At 35.0% G+C, this 18,926-nt stretch overlaps 2 protein-coding genes across 2 annotated transcripts in view; both read left to right on the top strand.

Annotated features, from left to right (window-relative positions):
- Positions 1-2,964, top strand: part of LOC6043986 (nucleosome-remodeling factor subunit NURF301) — a 36,306-nt gene extending 33,342 nt beyond the window's left edge. Inside the window, exons 14-16 of the mRNA XM_038263727.1 lie at positions 1,249-1,444; positions 1,508-1,592; positions 1,660-2,964. Of these exons, the coding sequence (XP_038119655.1) occupies positions 1,249-1,444; positions 1,508-1,592; positions 1,660-1,895 (517 nt within the window). The 3' untranslated portion in view covers positions 1,896-2,964. The remainder of the gene's footprint in view (positions 1-1,248; positions 1,445-1,507; positions 1,593-1,659) is intronic.
- A 5,902-nt stretch (positions 2,965-8,866) lies between these two features.
- Positions 8,867-18,722, top strand: LOC6041096 (4-aminobutyrate aminotransferase, mitochondrial). Its single transcript, XM_038264149.1, has 5 exons — positions 8,867-9,142; positions 9,212-9,321; positions 9,981-10,152; positions 17,116-18,126; positions 18,197-18,722. The coding sequence occupies exons 1-5, from the start codon at positions 9,073-9,075 to the stop codon at positions 18,316-18,318; spliced, it is 1,485 nt and encodes a 494-aa protein (XP_038120077.1). The 5' UTR covers positions 8,867-9,072; the 3' UTR covers positions 18,319-18,722.
- Positions 18,723-18,926: the final 204 nt, after the last annotated feature.

An 18,926-nucleotide genomic window follows, 5' to 3' on the forward strand; every position in this document is an offset into this window, starting at 1 on the left:
TCACCGAGTTGAATAAATAAGACGAGTGCTGAAAAAAATCAAGTCTTGCAGCGTGTTGCATACAACATTTTTAACAATTCTGAAAAACATCTTTTAAATTGAATTTTGAGTCAAATCTAGTTTCTATAAGCTATTGTGTTTCATATGTTTTTCGGACCTTTTTTTAAAAAAAATAATCAAGCAATATCCAATTGATTAGTCGATTCACAGTTCACATGAAAACAATATTGAAAAGAATTATTTTTCGATACAAGTGCTGAAAAGTTCAACTTTTCAGTACCCATTTCAGTGCTAAAAAGTATAACTTTTTACTTTTAGTTTTTTTTATATTTTGGTAGAGAAAAGTAGGCCGTTTTGTCAATTTGTGAAATGAAATTTTCAATAAAATGTTGAAAATATCGATTGTTGATTATTCACAATACTTTTTAATCTTTTACCAGAGTTCAAATTTTGGGCCACAGCTTGTTTGCTTTTTGATTTTGATTATTCATATACATTTTTTAACGATTTCCAACCTTTAAAATTTATGTTGGAAAATTTACAAAATTCAAGAATATATTTAAGTCACCACTCTGAAAATGAGCTGGCACTGTATTTCAAACCATTGAAATGTCAAAATACTTGGTAATTAACCCTCTACAACCCAACCCCACGTTTAGGCGGGCTTCGATCTAAAATTTCGCCAAAAATCAATTTTCAACCAATTTTTGATCTTTAAAAAGCAGTTGTAAGAAAAATGATTGAAATTTAAGAAAATTTTATTGTTGGAAGTTTGACTTGTTTTATGCGATTTTGCCAATTTTTTTAAAAAAGGTATTTTTTTCTTGGGTCAACTTTTGCTATGTTTTACACTAACATTTCCGGCATTTTTTGCAAAAAATAAATATGCATTAATTTTTGCAATGTTTCCGACTGTGCCCCTTAGCGTTTTTTTTTACAATTTTAATAGAAAGGCAAAACAATTTAATAGAAAGGCAAAAAATAATAGACTAACTCAAACACTATTAGAAAATTTAACAAGATAAATGCAAATTGAAAAAAAAATGAAGCAAAAATAAAAACATAAAACAAGATAAGTAAAGTTTTACGTAGAACAAAAGTTGCTCAAAATGATCTCCTAAACACGGTAAAAATAAAATCGAAAAAAATTGGGCATTAGAAGGTTAAAATTTAAATCTAGTGGCCACCCTGTAGCATCAACATCAAGTATTGAACCAAATCTGACCCCTTTTTTTCTCCAATCCGTAGATTCTACATTTGCTGTGATAAGTGCCAGGACTGGTTCCACGGGCGCTGCGTGGGCATCCTGCAGAGCGAGGCCGAGTTCATCGACGAGTACATCTGCCCGAACTGTCAGATCAACAACTCGGTCAACTTTGCCAACATGAAGTCGCTGAGCGCGAAGGAGTTTGACAACCTGAAGAAGCTCGTCAAGCAGATTCAGGTGAGGATTGGTTTTTAAACCTCTGGGGGTGATTTAGGTTACTAAAGTTTGTTTTGCTTGCAGCAACACAAAAGCGCGTGGCCCTTTATGGAGCCGGTCGATCCCGACGAGGCTCCGGACTACTACCGAGTCATTAAGGAACCGATGGGTAAGTGTTGAAAGGTGTTTAAATTGGTAGCAACTTTTTACTAACCAAGATATTTTCCCACTTCCAGACCTCCAGAAGATCGAGGGCAAGGTTGACGCTCAGAACTACCACACGCTGTCGGAGTTTATCGGCGACATGACCAAGATCTTCGACAACTGCCGGTACTACAACCCGAAGGAGAGTCAGTTTTACCGGTGCGCCGAATCGCTCGAGTCGTTCTTTGTGCAGAAGATTAAGTTCTTCCGCGAGAACCTGGTCGACAAGAAGGCAACGGCGGCGACGGCCGCGGCCACTTCCTCGTAGAAGCGGAGCTCGAAAAACGTTTCTACGTTTCAACCGTTTCGATGAGCAGGAAGAGGAATGAATATTTTTGTTTAAGCTAATAAACATGAAGTTACACAAACACACACACACGCACCCCCTCCCTTATACAATAACACAATTGTAGATTTGAGTTAGGTTTACGTCCTCTCCCCCAAAAAACACAAAAAAAAACATTTACAGTAGCGGGTCCGCGCGTTGACCCGCTGTTTTAAACATTACCTTGAAGTTGTGGTAGAATACAGGATTAATTTATTTTAGCAAACGCCACTAGGCTTGGCGCAGTTCTTTCTTTCGGTACCTTTAACTAGAGCGTTGGTTAGATTTCAGCTGTGACTATAGAAAAAGGCGCTGCTGCAGCGTCGGCACGACGCTTTTGTAAATATTTAGAATAAAAAAACCCGTGTCGAAAACAACAAAATTTTGTACATTTTTAAAAGGCCTTCTCGAAAAAAAAGAAAACACAAATTTCTCCTACATTTTAAGTTTATTATTGAGTGCAACCATTTTGAGTGTCATCAAGCGTCTTGTCCTGCTACAAATTAGCTTCTAGTACCCACACCCTTATTGTTAGAGAGAAACAAAATACAAACATATTTGTTGATTGCGTTTGCGTCGCGATATTACTGCACCTATTGAGTATATTCACCAGAAAAAAAGCCACGCCACGCCGAAACGGGAATGGTTTTACGCAACTGTACAGTTTGATTTTCTTTTAAAAACTCTTTTTGATCTTATTTTATGAAAATATTATCAAGCCAACGCGATTGTGTAATGTATATTTTGGTTATAGCGGTAAGATTATTACAGTGGAACGGCGATGGAAGAGCTGTTGTAGCGCGTATCGAGTTAGATGAAGTTTGAACATTATGCTAGGAATAGTTGTAAGGTTTTCCTTTTGGCGGTGGTTTCATTTGAAATGAAAAACGCCGCATGTAATAAGATGCTAGAGAGTACTAAACACAACTATTGTACACAAGAAAGAAACACATACACAAACACACATTTATTGGTATACAATAAAAGGATGATTTATTTTCTGAAAAATAAAGTTTTGTGGCGTTTTCATTTAATCCGAAAAAGGGACATATTGAGAATGTTCTAGAGCAACATTTTATAGGGGCGGTACGTCATTTTTCAAACACGTGTAATGAAAGGACGTAAGAGCAATGTCGAACCGCTTCCTTTAAATATTGCTCCAGATTCTAATATTAATCGGGATTGCCAATGAAACTGGATCGAAAAAAGATTTTTCTGAGTACCCTTTGTACGACCACAAAGAGTTTAAAATGGATTTTTAAACCAATTTTGAAAAATTAACCTCGCGGTCCTTCTTGACAGAAAAGCTCCTACTTGACAGCTCGTTCCAAGGGGACCATAGTTGATGCATCGAAAAAATGTTGTCTTGTCAAAAAAAAAATTGCATTAAAATTAAAAAAAGTAATCAGAAATGGTTTTTAATCGTGTTTTTTACCGTTGTACATAAAAATTTACATAGGGCTTTGATACCCAATTGTGATTTCGAAAAAAAATTACTTGGCTGAAGTTTTGTATTTATGTTTTATGCCATTAATTCACAAAAAAAACAGAATAACAAGTTGAATTCGACCACTTTTTCTAATACAAAAAAAAAAAAAAATTAAAAATTGAAATTATAGGTCACGGTGTCAACATTTGAATGAAAAAAGCGTTTTAAAATGCATCGTACACCTGTCCAGTTGTTTTGCAATCATTGATTTCCAAAATTTCTAAGTACTGACGAAAATTTTATTTTTGCGAGAAAAAAAGTTTCTGCAGTGCTGTACATTGTAATTTCATAAAAGTTCAAAATATTTTTAAACGAGTCCAAACATGTTCAATATGCTTATCAATGCAGAAAAAGGCGATTTAGATTGTTTTCAGTTGATTACACTTCTATTTCCAGTTTATCAAAATTTCACTAAAGTACTTTTTGATTACAAATTTGATTTAACATCGAAAAATGAAGTTGAAAGTTTTTTGCGACCAATATTTCGATTTTTTTGAAAAAAAATCAGTATTGATTAAAAAAAATTATAACTCGGGCAAAGATTTTTTGCACAACCTTTAAACTGCCGCTCTAATCGTGTCCGTCCCATATGTAAAAACAGCAAGCCGAGAAAAACGCGTGTCAAAGTTGTCCCGCCCATAAGGCTACGTGTTAGAATTTCACGAAAAAGTGGATTTTCTCCGGATTTCTAGAACAAAGTACTACATTTTATTGGTTTTTCTGATAGATTTTGAACCAAACTGCATTGTTACCTCAAAATTGACGAAATTACATATGGGACAGACTAGCTTCGAGCGGCAGTAAATTTCTGAAAAGTTGACATTTGATGTCCTCTAAAACATACCAGAAATTAAAAAAAAGAATTTTTTGCAAATCAAGTCTTAGTGACAAAAAGTGAAATTAAAAATCACCAAAAAAAATTTACCGTGTATCATTTTTCAGTTTAGTCCTTATCCATACCTACAACTTTGCTGAAGACACAAAAATGATCAAAAAAATTCTTAAATAGATCCAGATTTTTGAATTTGCATGTATCATTTTTGTATGGACATCTGCCAAATTTGTATGGAAAATTATATGGACAAACTAATGATGCAAAATGACTTCTTTGTGCATCTACCAACTTACGATTTTTTTCCTTACTATACGGATTTTCGAACCTCTTCGCGGATTTTTAACAGGCCGGAATTTTTGTACGGATTTGTACGGAATTTTAACAACTTTTTAATCATTTAATTGCTGTTTTGATTTGGTCGAAGCTTTTGTTAACTAGACATTTTTATTTTTCTGTGAGTTTGATTTAAAAAGGGAGAGTTTTCCGGGGTTTCCTCAATTCAAACTTGATTATCAATAGGTCTATTCCCGTACTTGCAGAATTGCAGAATTTCTGCAGCTTCTGCAGAATTCTGCAGCCAGCATAAGTCACTTTTTTGCAGCACGTTCCCGTACTTTTCAGCTCGCTCTCTTCATCTCTCTCTTTTGCAGAAGTTCTGCAAGCTTGCAAAACCGCAAAACTTTTGCCTGGGTAGCGCGTTCCAGTACTTTTTCTGCAATATTGTACACAGCTGAGTGGATTTACTCAAATTGGGTATTAAAGTTGTTTAATTATTTCAAAATATTTAAAAAATGGTTCACAAAAAAGTAATTGAAAGAATTCTTAAGTTATGTTTACCTCTATAACGGGGATATTATTTTGTATGCAGTACAACATTTTATTTAAAAAATCAAGGATGTATTATTTATTAAGTAACTAGAAATTAATTATGCTTAGGTAGAAATTAATATTAGAAACAACTCAAATTTTTCACATCAGGTAAAAAATACAAATGAGAGTGGCAGGTACGTTTAATAAATATGATTTAAAAAAAGACAAACAAAGGTTTTATATAGAAGGGACCAACACATGTTTTAATTGCAGAATGTTTGAAAGATTATTCATAATAACATAAATGAATTATGACTGGATGTCACACGAACGAACAACGGTGACGCAGCAAAATTGACAAAATTAAAAAAATAATCAATCAAAAACTCAAAAAAAATGAAACACTTAAATTAAGAAATCTGGAAATTACAAAATCCATAACTAATAATATTTAAAAAAACTAATATTTTCAAATTGAGAAACTTTTAAAAAACATACATCAGATATTTGAGAAATTTAAAAATGAAAAACAAAAAAAGAATAATAAATCACAAATTTAAAGCTTAAATATCAAATAATTATAAACTAAATATTTCAAAATGTTTTAAATTTCAAAAGAATTTTAACTTTAAAAATTCAAAATAAAAAAAAGGTTGAAAACGAAATCGGAATAAAAAAACAAAAGTTTGAATATTTATGAGTTCAGAACACCAAAAATTCAAAAGCTACAGTTAAAAATAATAAGATAGAAAATTTAAGAAAAAAATTTCAAAAATAAGTAAAATTAAAAAATTGTAAATCAAAATTTTAAAACTCAAACATAAATTTAATAGAAACAGTCCAAATTTCCAATCTCTAGGTCGTCTAAATTTTAGTTTCTGACCTAAGATATGACTTCAATATATGTGTGTTTTTTATGATTCAAGATGGCGAAAAATTCCAGAATTTAAGAATTTAGGAACTTAAGAATTTAATAATTTGAGAATTTATGAATTTAAGAATTCAAGAATTTCAGAGTTCCAGAATTTTATTTCGACAAAATTACATTAATATTTTTATGTTCATATAAGAATAAAAATTGGTAGCACCGTTTAAGGTACAATTTATTATTTTCCAATTAAATTTACCTATTATTTTAACACATATATTTAGTATATTCAAAATCAATTTAAGATCAAAATTATTCCCAAACAAATAACCACAAGTTCTTCCAGGATGCTTTCTTCGGACTGGCTGCGCTTGTGTTCAATTAGATTAGATTAGAAAAATTATTCCCAAACAAATATTTATTTGAATTTATTAAACTCAAAAGAAATGTTCAAAAGTTTTTAAAACAATTTGTTTTTATAGTACTTTTTTTAGTTGAGGTACTAGCCGTGCTGTAATACTATGGTTTAAGCTTTCAATTTTTTTATCAGGTAAAAATAGTAACACTAAAAAAATCGCTTTATCATTTACATGACTGAACCAAGCCTGAAATCGTTAACATAAAAATCGTTCTCAATAAAACCAGACATAAAAAAACTACCCCAAAACATTTATTATTACAACTAATAATAAAATGCTTGATTTCACCCAACTTGCAAATTTTATGTAAGCGTGTACTCAACATCCATCACACCAAATTGCAGTAACTTTTCAACAAGAAAGAGAAGAGAGCTTGCAGCAAAGTACGGGAACGGGTTTGCTGCAACTTTAACCTCTCTCATTGCAGAAGTTCTGCCTGAGAGAAAAGTTACTTTTGTTGCAGAAAAGTACGGGAACGCTCTGCTGCCGTTTTTGTGCAGAATTGCAGAATTCTGCAGTACGGGAATAGACCTAATAATTCTAGAGTTTTTGAACTATTGTCTTTCATATGTTGATAGGACCTTTTAGAAAAAAACTCTAGAATTGTTCTTTTAGAAATTCCTTACTAAATATATTTATCCATTTCCAAAGGCTTTCTAAAACTTGTGAAAACATTTGAACATTTGAATTAACAAATCTAAAGTATTTTTAAAGGTCCTATAAACTGTTGTGTTTCACATGTTATAGGACCTTTTCAATAAAAAAAAAACTCTGGAAAAGTGTTCGTGAAAACACTAAGAACGATATTATTCGTAAAAGCAAACTTGACATTTCGTAAAATTTTAAACGTTTGACAAAAAAAATTGAAGAACATAATGATTTGATTCAAAATCACGGGTTTATTTTATGAATACTTTTAAACGTGCAAGTCATAAGCATTTTGATAGCATTTTTTGAAATTTGTTTGCTGTAAAAACGACAAAGTTTTTTATTGTTAATTCTCAAATTTATTTAATTTAATTTATCTAAATAATTCATTGACAGTTTTTGTTACACCATGGTGTCATATCGGCAAAGTGTACGGATTTTTACTCAGCAAGAGTTGGTAGCCTTACTGCATACCGAAGGCACCAAAAAAGTTTTAGCCGGATTAAAAAATACAGAAGTCTCAGAGACTTGCTCTTAAATAGGTCAAAAAGGATATTTTAGCTTACATTTTAAAAGGTTCTGTCTGCACAGATTTATGTTCTATTTTTATATAATTCTTGTAAAATTTTATTTTTAAAATTTATGATAATTGTTTACATAAAATAAACATTAAATCTGGAGTTATTTTTTGAAAAGGTCCAATAAACCAAATTTTTAGTTTTTGCCTTTTGGGTGTGTTTTTGAAACCGCCTTAAGGGGTTACATACATGTAGAAAATCATAAAATTTTATAATACAGAAAATTTATTAAATCCACTTGAAGGATGAATTTCAATCACTCCTGAAAGTTTCATGAAGATATTTCATGATTTAACTTAGTTAGAGACGATTTAAGGTCAGAATTTTGCCATGCGCAAAGCAAACTGTCTAACTTTCTGAGAGTTTTTCTCTGAACACCAAGTTGATTTACGGGTGCCACGATATCTCGAGATGGGACGGACCAAATTTGCTGAAATTTTGGGTGAAGACTCCCAAGAGACATCCCGTGTGCATGACGAAGCCCGATTATGAAATTTAGAATTTTCAAAAAATACAAAAATTAAAAACTGCCTATTTTTTATATGAAAAACACAAAAATATTTTTATTTTTTTTTAAATAAACTTTTTGAAAATCAGCCTTCGTCATGCACATGGGCCTGGTTTAATGAGTCTTCACCAAAATTTTGAGCCGTTTTGGTCAAAACAGTGTTGAGATATCATGGCACCCGTTTTTTGAAACCGCTAACTTCAAATAGCTATATCTTGGCAATAATACAAACAAATGTCTTCAAATTTGTTTTGTTAATAGATGAAAATGTAAATTTTAATGCCCTGAAAACAGACTTTGAAAAAGTTTAAGTATGTGCTCAAACCAACCTCTGACATTTTTGCCGATTTACATGTATGTAACCCCTTAAGTCAGGGGTATTGAAAAACACCCAAAAAGTAAAAACTGAAAATTTGGTTTATTGGACCTTTTCGAAAAAAAAACTCCAGAAATGGATCGAAGCAAACACTTAGTGTCAAAAATATCCACACAAATTAAAATTAAAACTACATAAAAAAAACTTGTCCAAAAACCGTCCCCTCGACGGTAACCACGCGTTTTGTTTGCCATGCTGAAGATCCAAACCTCCCGCATATTTGATACGAACCGCGCGCTCTCTTTCAAATAAACTTCTCGAGAGCAAAGAGCGAACAATTTCCTGAGAGCGCAAGCTTTTCCAAAACATCATTTACCGCAAAGCTCATTTCTCGATGTGGGGGCCCGACCCGACTCACGAAAATCTCACCATTTCACAGCCAGCATTCATAAACTCCCTCGCATTCGATCCGTGTCTTTTGCCGGAGAGAGAAGCTGAACCGTTCCTCCGTCTAGTGCGGCATATCGGTGGCGCATGGTCCGTGAGTGAGTGTGAAAATTGTGACACGGTTCTTTTGGAAAAGCGAAAATTGTGGTGTAGAAGTTTGGATTTTTGAGTGTTTTAAACGAGCTAAACTTCCGGCTAAGCAATGTGGCTTAAGACGCTGAGCGCGACCACCCTGCGAGCTCACCTTCAGAGGCAAAGTTCGCTGCAGAAATGTGAGTTTGGAAAAGGGGGTTCTTTTTGGATCGATATTGAATTCTTTTTTTTTTTGGTTCTCTCCACAGTGTGTCGGACCTTTGCGACCCAGCTGAAGGAACCGGAAGCCCCGGCGCTCAAGACTGAAGTTCCCGGACCCAAATCGAAGGCACTGCTGCAAAAGCTTAACACGTTGCAGGTTGGTGTTGCGGGCAAATTCCTATTTCAGATCAGATCAAAGAGATGAATTATGTAAAAGTCTAGATTTCCCAATTTTTCAATCTGTGCAGCACACTGGTGCAACAAATCAACTGCACTTTTATTACATTGGTCTCATGGTGTTGGCCACACCAAAACACTTTGATTGCCCAGCGCTATCAATTTGACTCAATTGATTTAAATTGTTCGCAATGATTTATTCTGAATTGTCCACACAGAAAAACAACGTGTCTGACTTTGCACGTCATCAACATCCGAGGCCCTTATTTTCTTCCTCTTCTTCGCCACACACCATCAATCGCCGACACCCTCACCAAATATAATTCTTCGGATATTTTACGCGTTAATAAAAATGGTTTAAAAATAAACTTTCCCTCCACTCGAAGAAAAAACGCAGTTTTGGTGTGACTCGTTCTATTCTTCGTTAGGGGGAGGGGTCATTGCTTTCGATTCTGTTTTTCAGCACTTTTTCGTTCGTGGCCGCGTAAATTTGGTTGCTCTTGAACTTGAAATGTGTGTTTCGGACTCGTAGCTGTTTTGTCTGGTGGTTGTTTATCACACCGCTGAAACATTTACACGAAATTATGAAATTTAGATTGTTTTCTACTATTTCTTCTTTTGCTTGTTCTTCCTTTCTAGAATGGTAATTCTGTGCAGCTGTTTGCCGATTATGACCACTCCATCGGTAACTACATCCAGGACGTGGATGGAAACGTGCTGCTGGACATCTACACCCAGATTTCGTCCGTCCCGCTGGGATATAACCACCCGGAGCTGCTGAATGTGTTCAAGGATGATTACAATTTGAAGAGTGAGTATTATTTAACTGTTTAAAATACGGGTTATAACTGCTGGATTGTGTTTTGCCTTTAGTATCTTTGGTATTCTAAATTATTTTTAATAGGTGACGTTATTAATAGTACCAAAAAATCCCTTAAAATATTTTCTTTCCTGTTCCAATTTTGATATTTTTGTGGATTTAGAGCAACAAAATGTCCATGTTTTAAATTCATTTCCTAATTTGGAGCTTTCAACTTCTCTAAAACGAGCTGTACCTATTCAGACTGTAGCCCCCATTCGCCCCAGTTGACGGTATCCCAAAATTGTTCAGGAGAATTCTTGGCCCAAATATTAGGGTGGTCCTAGCCAAGTTGAAGAGGACGTAAAAAAATTTTTTTTTCGAAAAAAATACAAACAAATTTTTTTACTCATTTTTTCTCGTCGCTTAACCGATTTTTGATATCTTGGAAACAAATAAAAGACATTTAAATGTTTCATGTGAGCAATTCTCTAGGGCAGGCCTGCCCAACGTCCGGCCCGCGGGCCGGATCTGGCCCGTGAAGCCATTTTATCCGGCCCGCGACGGCTTTTTAAAATATTTCTATGACCGGCCCTTAAGGCTGTTCATGAAGTATTAAATAAATAAAATTATTGTCTGAATTTAAAAAATACGCTTAAGATCAAATTTTTACATATTATAAGAACATTTTTCATGTTTGAAATAAATTCTTATAATTTTTATACAGTCGACTCTCTGGCTGTCGATCTTCTCGATATAAATATTGACCCATGTACCGATGAATTTCTCAGTCCCTTCAAACTGCATACTTCGGTTGTCTTTATTCCTCGATATTTTCTCTTGCTTGAAGAATCTCTTCCTCGACGGTCCCTTGGATTGTATTTGCTTTAAATATCTATTCCGGTTGTCAATAATTTCACTTTCTCATGGCTTGCATAGACACTTTTCTTTGAAAAACGAAGCTTTGAAGGGTGTTTGACATTTATTTGTTTTTGTTTACTGGACGTTGCCATGATTCTCTCCCATAGCTGGTTAGCAAGAAAAAACAAATTTCAATCGAGTCTTCATTTTGCATCGTTCTGTAAACTGATGCTTCTCTTCCTCGACGGTCCCTTGGATATTGACAACCAGAGAGTCGACTGTATTGATAACACTACTCGACAAAACAAAACTTGTGTCAAGGGATTCACGATATCTCATCGTTTCCTCAGAGAAAAGGCATCCCCGAATCCGATGCAATCGACAGAATTTTATTTTATGTCCACGCGGACTGACAAGAAGTTGGTAAATTTTTTAACATAAAAAAATCGAACAATTTAAAAAAAAACATGCGTCTCCTCCCAACTATATGAGCCATTTACAAAAATATGGAACCGCCTGGTGCATAGCCATTTCCTTTAAGCACAACGGAAACAACCAATACAAATGTATAAAAAAGTTGTCAAGTTCGGGGGGTCCACAGCTAGCATTTTTTGAACGATTATAAAAATAAATATTAAAAGTTTAAAATTATAATATTTGAAAAACTTTTTTTTTTAAATTCATTTGTTTACTAAAATTTTATGTTTCTCAAAGGTCTATGGGTACTTCGGGATGTCCATAGTCATCCAAGGACTCCCTGGAGTTGAGATCTACGAGTCTACCGCAGTAACAAGCAAGAGGTCGTCGGATTTTGAACCCGGATCATGTGCGTAATCAGTGGATATGGTAGACTACTATATGAATGTAATGGGATGTCCATGGTCATTCAAGGACTACCTGGAGTTAAGATCTACGAGTCTACCGCCGTAACAAGCAAGAGATCGTCGGATTTTGACCCCGGATCATGTGCGTATAGCATCAGTGGATATGGTAGACTACTATATGAATGTAATGGGATGTACATGGTCATCCAAGGACTCCCTGGAGTTGAGATCTACGAGTCTACCGCAGTAACAAGCAAGAGGTCGTCGGATTTTGACTGTGGATCATGTGCGTATAGCATCAGTGCATATGGTATTCTACTATATGAATGTGTAGGGATGTCCATGGTCTTCCAAGGACTCCCTGGAGTTGAGATCTACGAGTCTACCGCCGTAACAAGCAAGGGGTCGTCGGATTTTGACCCCGGATCATGTGCGTATAGCATGCAGTGGATGACCATTACATTCATATTGTAGTCTACCATATCCACTGATGCTATACGCACATGATCCGGGGTCAAAATCCGACGACCCCTTGCTTGTTACTGCGGTAGACTCGTAGATCTCAACTCCAGGGAGTCCTTGGATGACTATGGACATCCCGAAGTACCCATAGACCTTTGAGAAACATAAAATTTTAGTAAACAAATGAATTTAAAAAAGTTTTTCAAATATTATAATTTTAAACTTTTAATATTTATTTTTATAATCGTACAAAAAATGCTAGCTGTGGACCCCCCGAACTTGACAACTTTTTTATACATTTGTATTGATTGTTTCCGTTGTGCTTAAAGGAAATGGCTATGCACCAGGCGCTTCCATATTTTTGTAGATGGCTCATATAGTTGGGAGGAGACGCATGTTTTTTTTAAACTGTTCGATTTTTTTATGTTAAAAAATTTACCAACTTCTTGTCAGTCCGCGTGGACATAAAATAAAATTCTGTCGATTGCATCGGATTCGGGGATGCCTTTTCTCTGAGGAACCGATGAGATATCGTGAATCCCTTGACACAAGTTTTGTTTTGTCGAGTAGTGTAATTTTTACTGAAAAAAATATTCTCCGTTCATAGAATCTGTCTCATGCGGTTCATGCAACGCAGTAGGCCGGGCCACTTTAATGAGTGTAATACACTTCGGGGGTTCTCGAAAGTACTGCAATCATTAATAATGACAAGAAGGAACATGAGGCGTAATCTAACCATAAGTTCTTCCCGGATGCTTTCTTCGGACTCGCTGCGCTTGTGTTCGATTATATTAGAATAGATTAGATTAGATATTTTTTAAATGAAAAAATTGTGCAGGAAAAAAAACTATCCATTTCGCAAAATTTTAAAATTTATGAAAAAACTTGGATTGTTGTCTTAAAATTTATAAAAAGAGACTGAATGTTATTTCTCTCAGTTTTGACTTAAGTTTTTTTTTTTTTTAGATAAATAAGTATGCAAAACTAATGTATGTTTCCAGAACAACTTTTTAGTGAGTTTTTTTTAAAGCTTGACAATCAAATTATTAACACTGAAAATAGATCGCTAGAAATATTTTTAAAATATTGAACAATGTATCAAAAACTTCAAAAACTTGCAGCGATCATTGAAATTTAAATGTTTTTTTTATAAAAAAATATATCAATGTATTTAATTGCAATCGTCAAAAACAATATCTATAAAATTTTAAACAAGCAAAAATTAAAATAAGTCAAATAAACAAATTTTTAAATGTTGTTTGTTTTTCATTTTTAAAATCAAGATATATGAATCATATTTGCAAAACTAGTTCTTTTATGTATTTGATTTTAAAGAACCCAATCAATAAAAAAATGAAAAAAATTTGTTTACTTTTTCAACTTTTATCAAATATTGATTCCGACCCGCCACTGCTTCAAAACATCAGATCTGGCCCGGCACCCCTGTCTAAAGAATCGGCCGGTTTTGGCCATTTTTTTGTATTTTTTGATTTAGCTCAATATACATTTCAAATATCTGGTTAGATTTTTCGATCCTCAAACCATTTTCCCCAAATCCTGATAATTCAATTGCAAAAATTGGTTAAAAAGAGTTATACATTTTCGGAACCAACCGCAGTGCCCAGATAAAAAATGTTTAATTTTTGGGCCAAGAAACCTAATGAACCTTTATGGAGCATTTAAAATTTTGAGTTCAACTTTCATATTTATTGATGGCTGTGTATAGCATTCGATTATTTGAAACTTTGAAACCTTAGCTTTATTTTAAATTTGCATATAGAGCAATTCTCTGAGATTTCGGTCATTCGATTTTTTTTGTATTTTTTAATCCGGCTGAAACTTTTTTGGTGCCTTCGGTATGCCCAAAGAAGCCATTTTGCATCATTAGTTTGTCCATATAATTTTCCATACAAATTTGGCAGCTGTCCATACAAAAATGATATGTGAAAATTCAAAAATCTGTATCTTTTGAAGGAATTTTTTGATCGATTTGGTGTCTTCGGCAAAGTTGTAGGTATAGATATGGACTACACTGAAAAAAAATTATACACGGTAAAAAAAATTTGGTGATTTTTTATTTAACTTTTTGTCACTAAAACTTGATTTGCAAAAAAACACTATTTTTAATTTTTTTTATTTTTTGATATGTTTTAGAGGACATAAAATGCCAACTTTTCAGAAATTTCCAGAATGGGCAAAAAATCTTTGACCGAGTTATGATTTTTTGAATCAATACAGATTTTTTCAAAAAATCGAAATATTGGTCGCAAACATTTTTCAACTTCATTTTTCGATGTAAAATCGAATTTGCAATCAAAAGTACTTTAGTGAATTTTGATAAAGTGCACCGTTTTCAAGTTATAACCATTTTTAGGTAACTTTTTGAAAATAGTCGCAGTTTTTCATTTTTAAAATAGTGCCCATGTTTGCCCACTATTGAAAAAATATTTTTGAAAAGCTGAGAAAATTCTCTATATTTTGCTTCTTCGGACTTTGTTGATACGATCTTTAGTTGCTGAGATATTGCAATGCAAAGGTTTAAAAACAGGAAAATTGATGTTTTCTAAGTCTCACCCAAACAGCCCACCATTTTTCAATGTCGATATCTCAGCAACTAATGGTCCGATTTTCAATGTTAATATATGAAACATTTATGAAATTTTCCGATCTTTTCGAAAAAAATATTTTCAAAAATTTAAAATCAAGACTAACCTTTCAAACGGGCCAAACATTCAATATTACGCCCATTTGAAATGTAAGTCTTGGTTTTAAATTTTTGAAAATATTTTTTTTCGATAAGATCGGAAAATTTCACGAATGTTTCATATATTAACATTGTAAATCGGACCTATAGTTGCTGAAATATCGACATTAGAAAATGGTGAGTTGTTTGGGTGAGACTTAGAAAACATCAATTTTCCTGTTTTTTAACCTTTGCATGGCAATATCTCAGCAACTATGGGTCGTATCAACAAAGTCCGAAGAAGCAAAATATAGAGAATTTTCTCAGCTTTTCAAAAATATTTTTTTCAATAGTGGGCAAACATGGGCACTATTTTAAAAAAATGAATAACTGCGACTATTTTCAAAAAAGTTACCTAAAAATGGTTATAACTTGAAAACGGTGCACTTTATCAAAAATTCACTAAAGTACTTTTTGATTGCAAATTCGATTTTCCATCGAAAAATGAAGTTGAAAAATGTTTGCGACCAATATTTCAATTTTTTGAAAAAATCTGTATTGATTCAAAAAATCATAACTCAGTCAAAGATTTTTTGCCCATTCTGGAAATTTCTGAAAAGTTGGCATTTTATGTCCTCTAAAACATATCAAAAAATAAAAAAAATTAAAAATAGTGTTTTTTTGCAAATCAAGTTTTAGTGACAAAAAGTTAAATAAAAAAATCACCAAATTTTTTTTACCGTGTATAATTTTTTTTCAGTGTAGTCCATATCCATACCTACAACTTTGCCGAAGACACCAAATCGATCAAAAAATTCCTTCAAAAGATACAGATTTTTGAATTTTCACATATCATTTTTGTATGGACAGCTGCCAAATTTGTATGGAAAATTATATGAACAAACTAATGATGCAAAATGGCTTCTTTGGGCATACCGAAGGCACCTAAAAAGTTTCAGCCGGATTAAAAAATACAAAAATTAAAATTAAAGAAAAAAGACCGATTCCGTAGAGAACTGCTCTATACAGTCCAGACTCGATTATCCGAAGGCCTCGGAAAAATTTCACTTCGGATAATCGAATCACGAAAAAAAAATCGTTGTCTAATTTTTAATTGTTGAGTATAGGTATGACCCCTAAACTACGCTCCAAGATGGCGGTCAAAATGGCGGTGATGCAATATTGAAAAAATGAATTTTATTTTTTAAAAAGCCAACTCGAATTTGACTAAAATGGGGTCGTATATCTCAAATGTTATGTTAAAAACAAGAAAATGAAAGAATACACAAAAATTGGTTCGTGATTCGATTAGCCGAAGTCCCATACAAACCTTCGGATAATCGAACTTCGGATAATCGAAACATCGGATAATCGAGTTTGGAATGTATACACTCAACCCCCGGTTATAAGTCACTTTTTCGTTCGACACTTTTTTAGTTTGTACCCCGTTGGTTGGTCAAAGTCAAACTAAAAAGTGACGAACTGTCACTTTTAACACGGCGCTCACGCACACTATCAAAACAAACGTTTGGTAGTGTGTTTGTGAACTCCGTGTAAAAGGGGTGTCAAGTTTACCCCCTTTGTTTGGCAACAGTTGGTGTCAAATCATCGGGGTTTGAGTGTATAAAAATTCTTAAATGTTCAGCAATATTTGTTTCTCTATCAATGAACCTTGTTATAGAAATTATTTGAAATGTACAAATGTGCAGTTTTAGCAATAACATGTTAAACTTTTATGATTCAAAATTAATTTCTGAAAAATGTTTTACTTGGAGGAAACTTCTAAGAAAAGACTTGAATATTTCATAACTAAAATTGCAGGCGAATAATATTACTTGTTTTATTTTTTTTTATTTCTAAATAAATAACAACACAAGTGTAATATATTATTACATCAAATGCCTCCTTTCTCAGCTGTTTCAACAGATAAGTAGATAAGCCACGCTGGCTCGTGCGGGGTGGTGCGTTGTGTTTCTGCTATCTCACTGCAAATAAAAAAAAACAAGGGGACTACGGCAACAAGTGCAACATTGCACCAGGCACCTGGTCATCTCCCAGGGTCACGATTAGATAATGCATATATTTTTAGCTTCTTTTTGGCGTTGCAACGAAAAATGATTGACGGTTTGCGAAATTTGCTTTCAGCTCTCGTCAACCGCCCTGCTCTCGGTGTCTTCCCGGGCGAAGATTGGCCCGCCAAGTTGCAGAATGTGCTGATGTCGGTGGCGCCCACGGGGCTGGACCACGTGACCACGATGATGTGCGGATCGTGCTCGAACGAGAACGCCTTCAAGAACATCTTCATCTGGTACCAGAGCCAGCTGCGGGGCAAGGCACCGTTTTCCGAGAAGGAAATCGCGTCCAGCATGGTCAATCAGGCGCCGGGTGCGCCCAAGCTGAGCATTCTGAGCTTCCACGGAGCGTTCCACGGTCGCACGCTGGGTTGTCTGTCGACGACGCACTCCAAGTACATCCACAAGATTGACATTCCGTCGTTCGACTGGCCAATTGCGTCGTTCCCCAAGTATCGGTACCCGCTGGAGGAGAATGTCCGCGAGAATGCCCAGGAAGATGCGCGTTGTCTGGCCGAGGTCGAGGGACTGATTGAGGCTTACGCCAAGAAGGGAATTCCCGTGGCTGGAATCATCGTTGAGCCGATCCAGAGCGAAGGTGGTGACAACGAGGCGTCGCCGGAATTCTTCCAGAATCTGCAGAAGATCGCCAAACGTCACGGAAGTGCCCTGCTGATCGATGAAGTTCAAACCGGAGGTGGCCCAACTGGCAAGCTGTGGTGCCACGAGCACTTCAACCTGGACAGCCCACCGGATGTGGTGACGTTCAGTAAGAAAATGCAACTCGGCGGTTATTACCACGCTGCGCACATGAAGCCGGCTCAGCCGTACCGCGTGTTCAACACCTGGATGGGAGACCCAGGCAAGCTGCTGCTCCTGGAGTCGATTCTCAAGGTCATCAAGCAGGAATCCCTTCTGAAGAACGTCGAAAAGACCGGTGCCAAACTGAAGGCTGGACTGCTTCAAGCCCAAAATGAATTCCCGACACTGCTTAACTCTACCCGCGGCCGGGGCACCTTCCTCGCCATCAACTGTGCCAGCACCAAACTTCGAGACGACATCGTCGCAGCTCTCAAGCAGAAGGGTAAATATCATCTTAAAACATTATTCATACAATCTAAACAAATCATAATCGACCAAAAAAATTCTTTCAGGTGTTCTCTCCGGAGGCTGTGGCGAGATCAGCATCCGCTTCCGGCCGGCACTGATCTTCCAGGAGCGCCACGTGGACATCTTTCTGGACAAGTTCCGCCAGGTGCTGAAGGAGCTCAAATAAACGGGGGTGGCTCGAAAGACAACGTGTCTCGCAGCTCTACAAATAACCAAACGCGCATTTACGATTTGAAAAGAATATTTCTTCTTTCGGTATTTGCACCATACAAAACGTTTATTTAGCAGCACAAATTGAATTGCGGTTTAAACCATATGAAACCATATGAGTATATGAAGCATTTTATTGATAATAATAGGGTTTAGGGTGACGAGTACAATACTCAACGCAAACAGATACACGAGAAAAAAATAAATCATTGCCATTGCAATAGAAAAGCAGAGAACATTTGTCTTCCGGAGAATTGTGATTCACGAAAAATGAACGTAACAGTCGATGTCGAAACGTGTCTAATAAATGTTGTCGTCGTCTTGTTGAGAAAAAATAGATAAATGTTGTCCGAAAAAGTATTTTATATGATTTTTTATTTGATAAAAAAGAAATCCCTGTTACTGATTCTTAATCAAAATTATATACAGAAATATAAATGCTTTGGAAAAACCATTGTGGTTTTAAAGCACTGACTCTTGCTACCTCTTTTGATAACTATTAAAGACTTACACCTGTTGTTAGCGTCCCTTCTCCCTTGCTCACAAATTATATCAAACATAATA

Source organism: Culex quinquefasciatus, chromosome 3 (genome assembly GCF_015732765.1).
Source record: "Culex quinquefasciatus strain JHB chromosome 3, VPISU_Cqui_1.0_pri_paternal, whole genome shotgun sequence".
Lineage (NCBI taxonomy): Eukaryota > Metazoa > Arthropoda > Insecta > Diptera > Culicidae > Culex > Culex quinquefasciatus.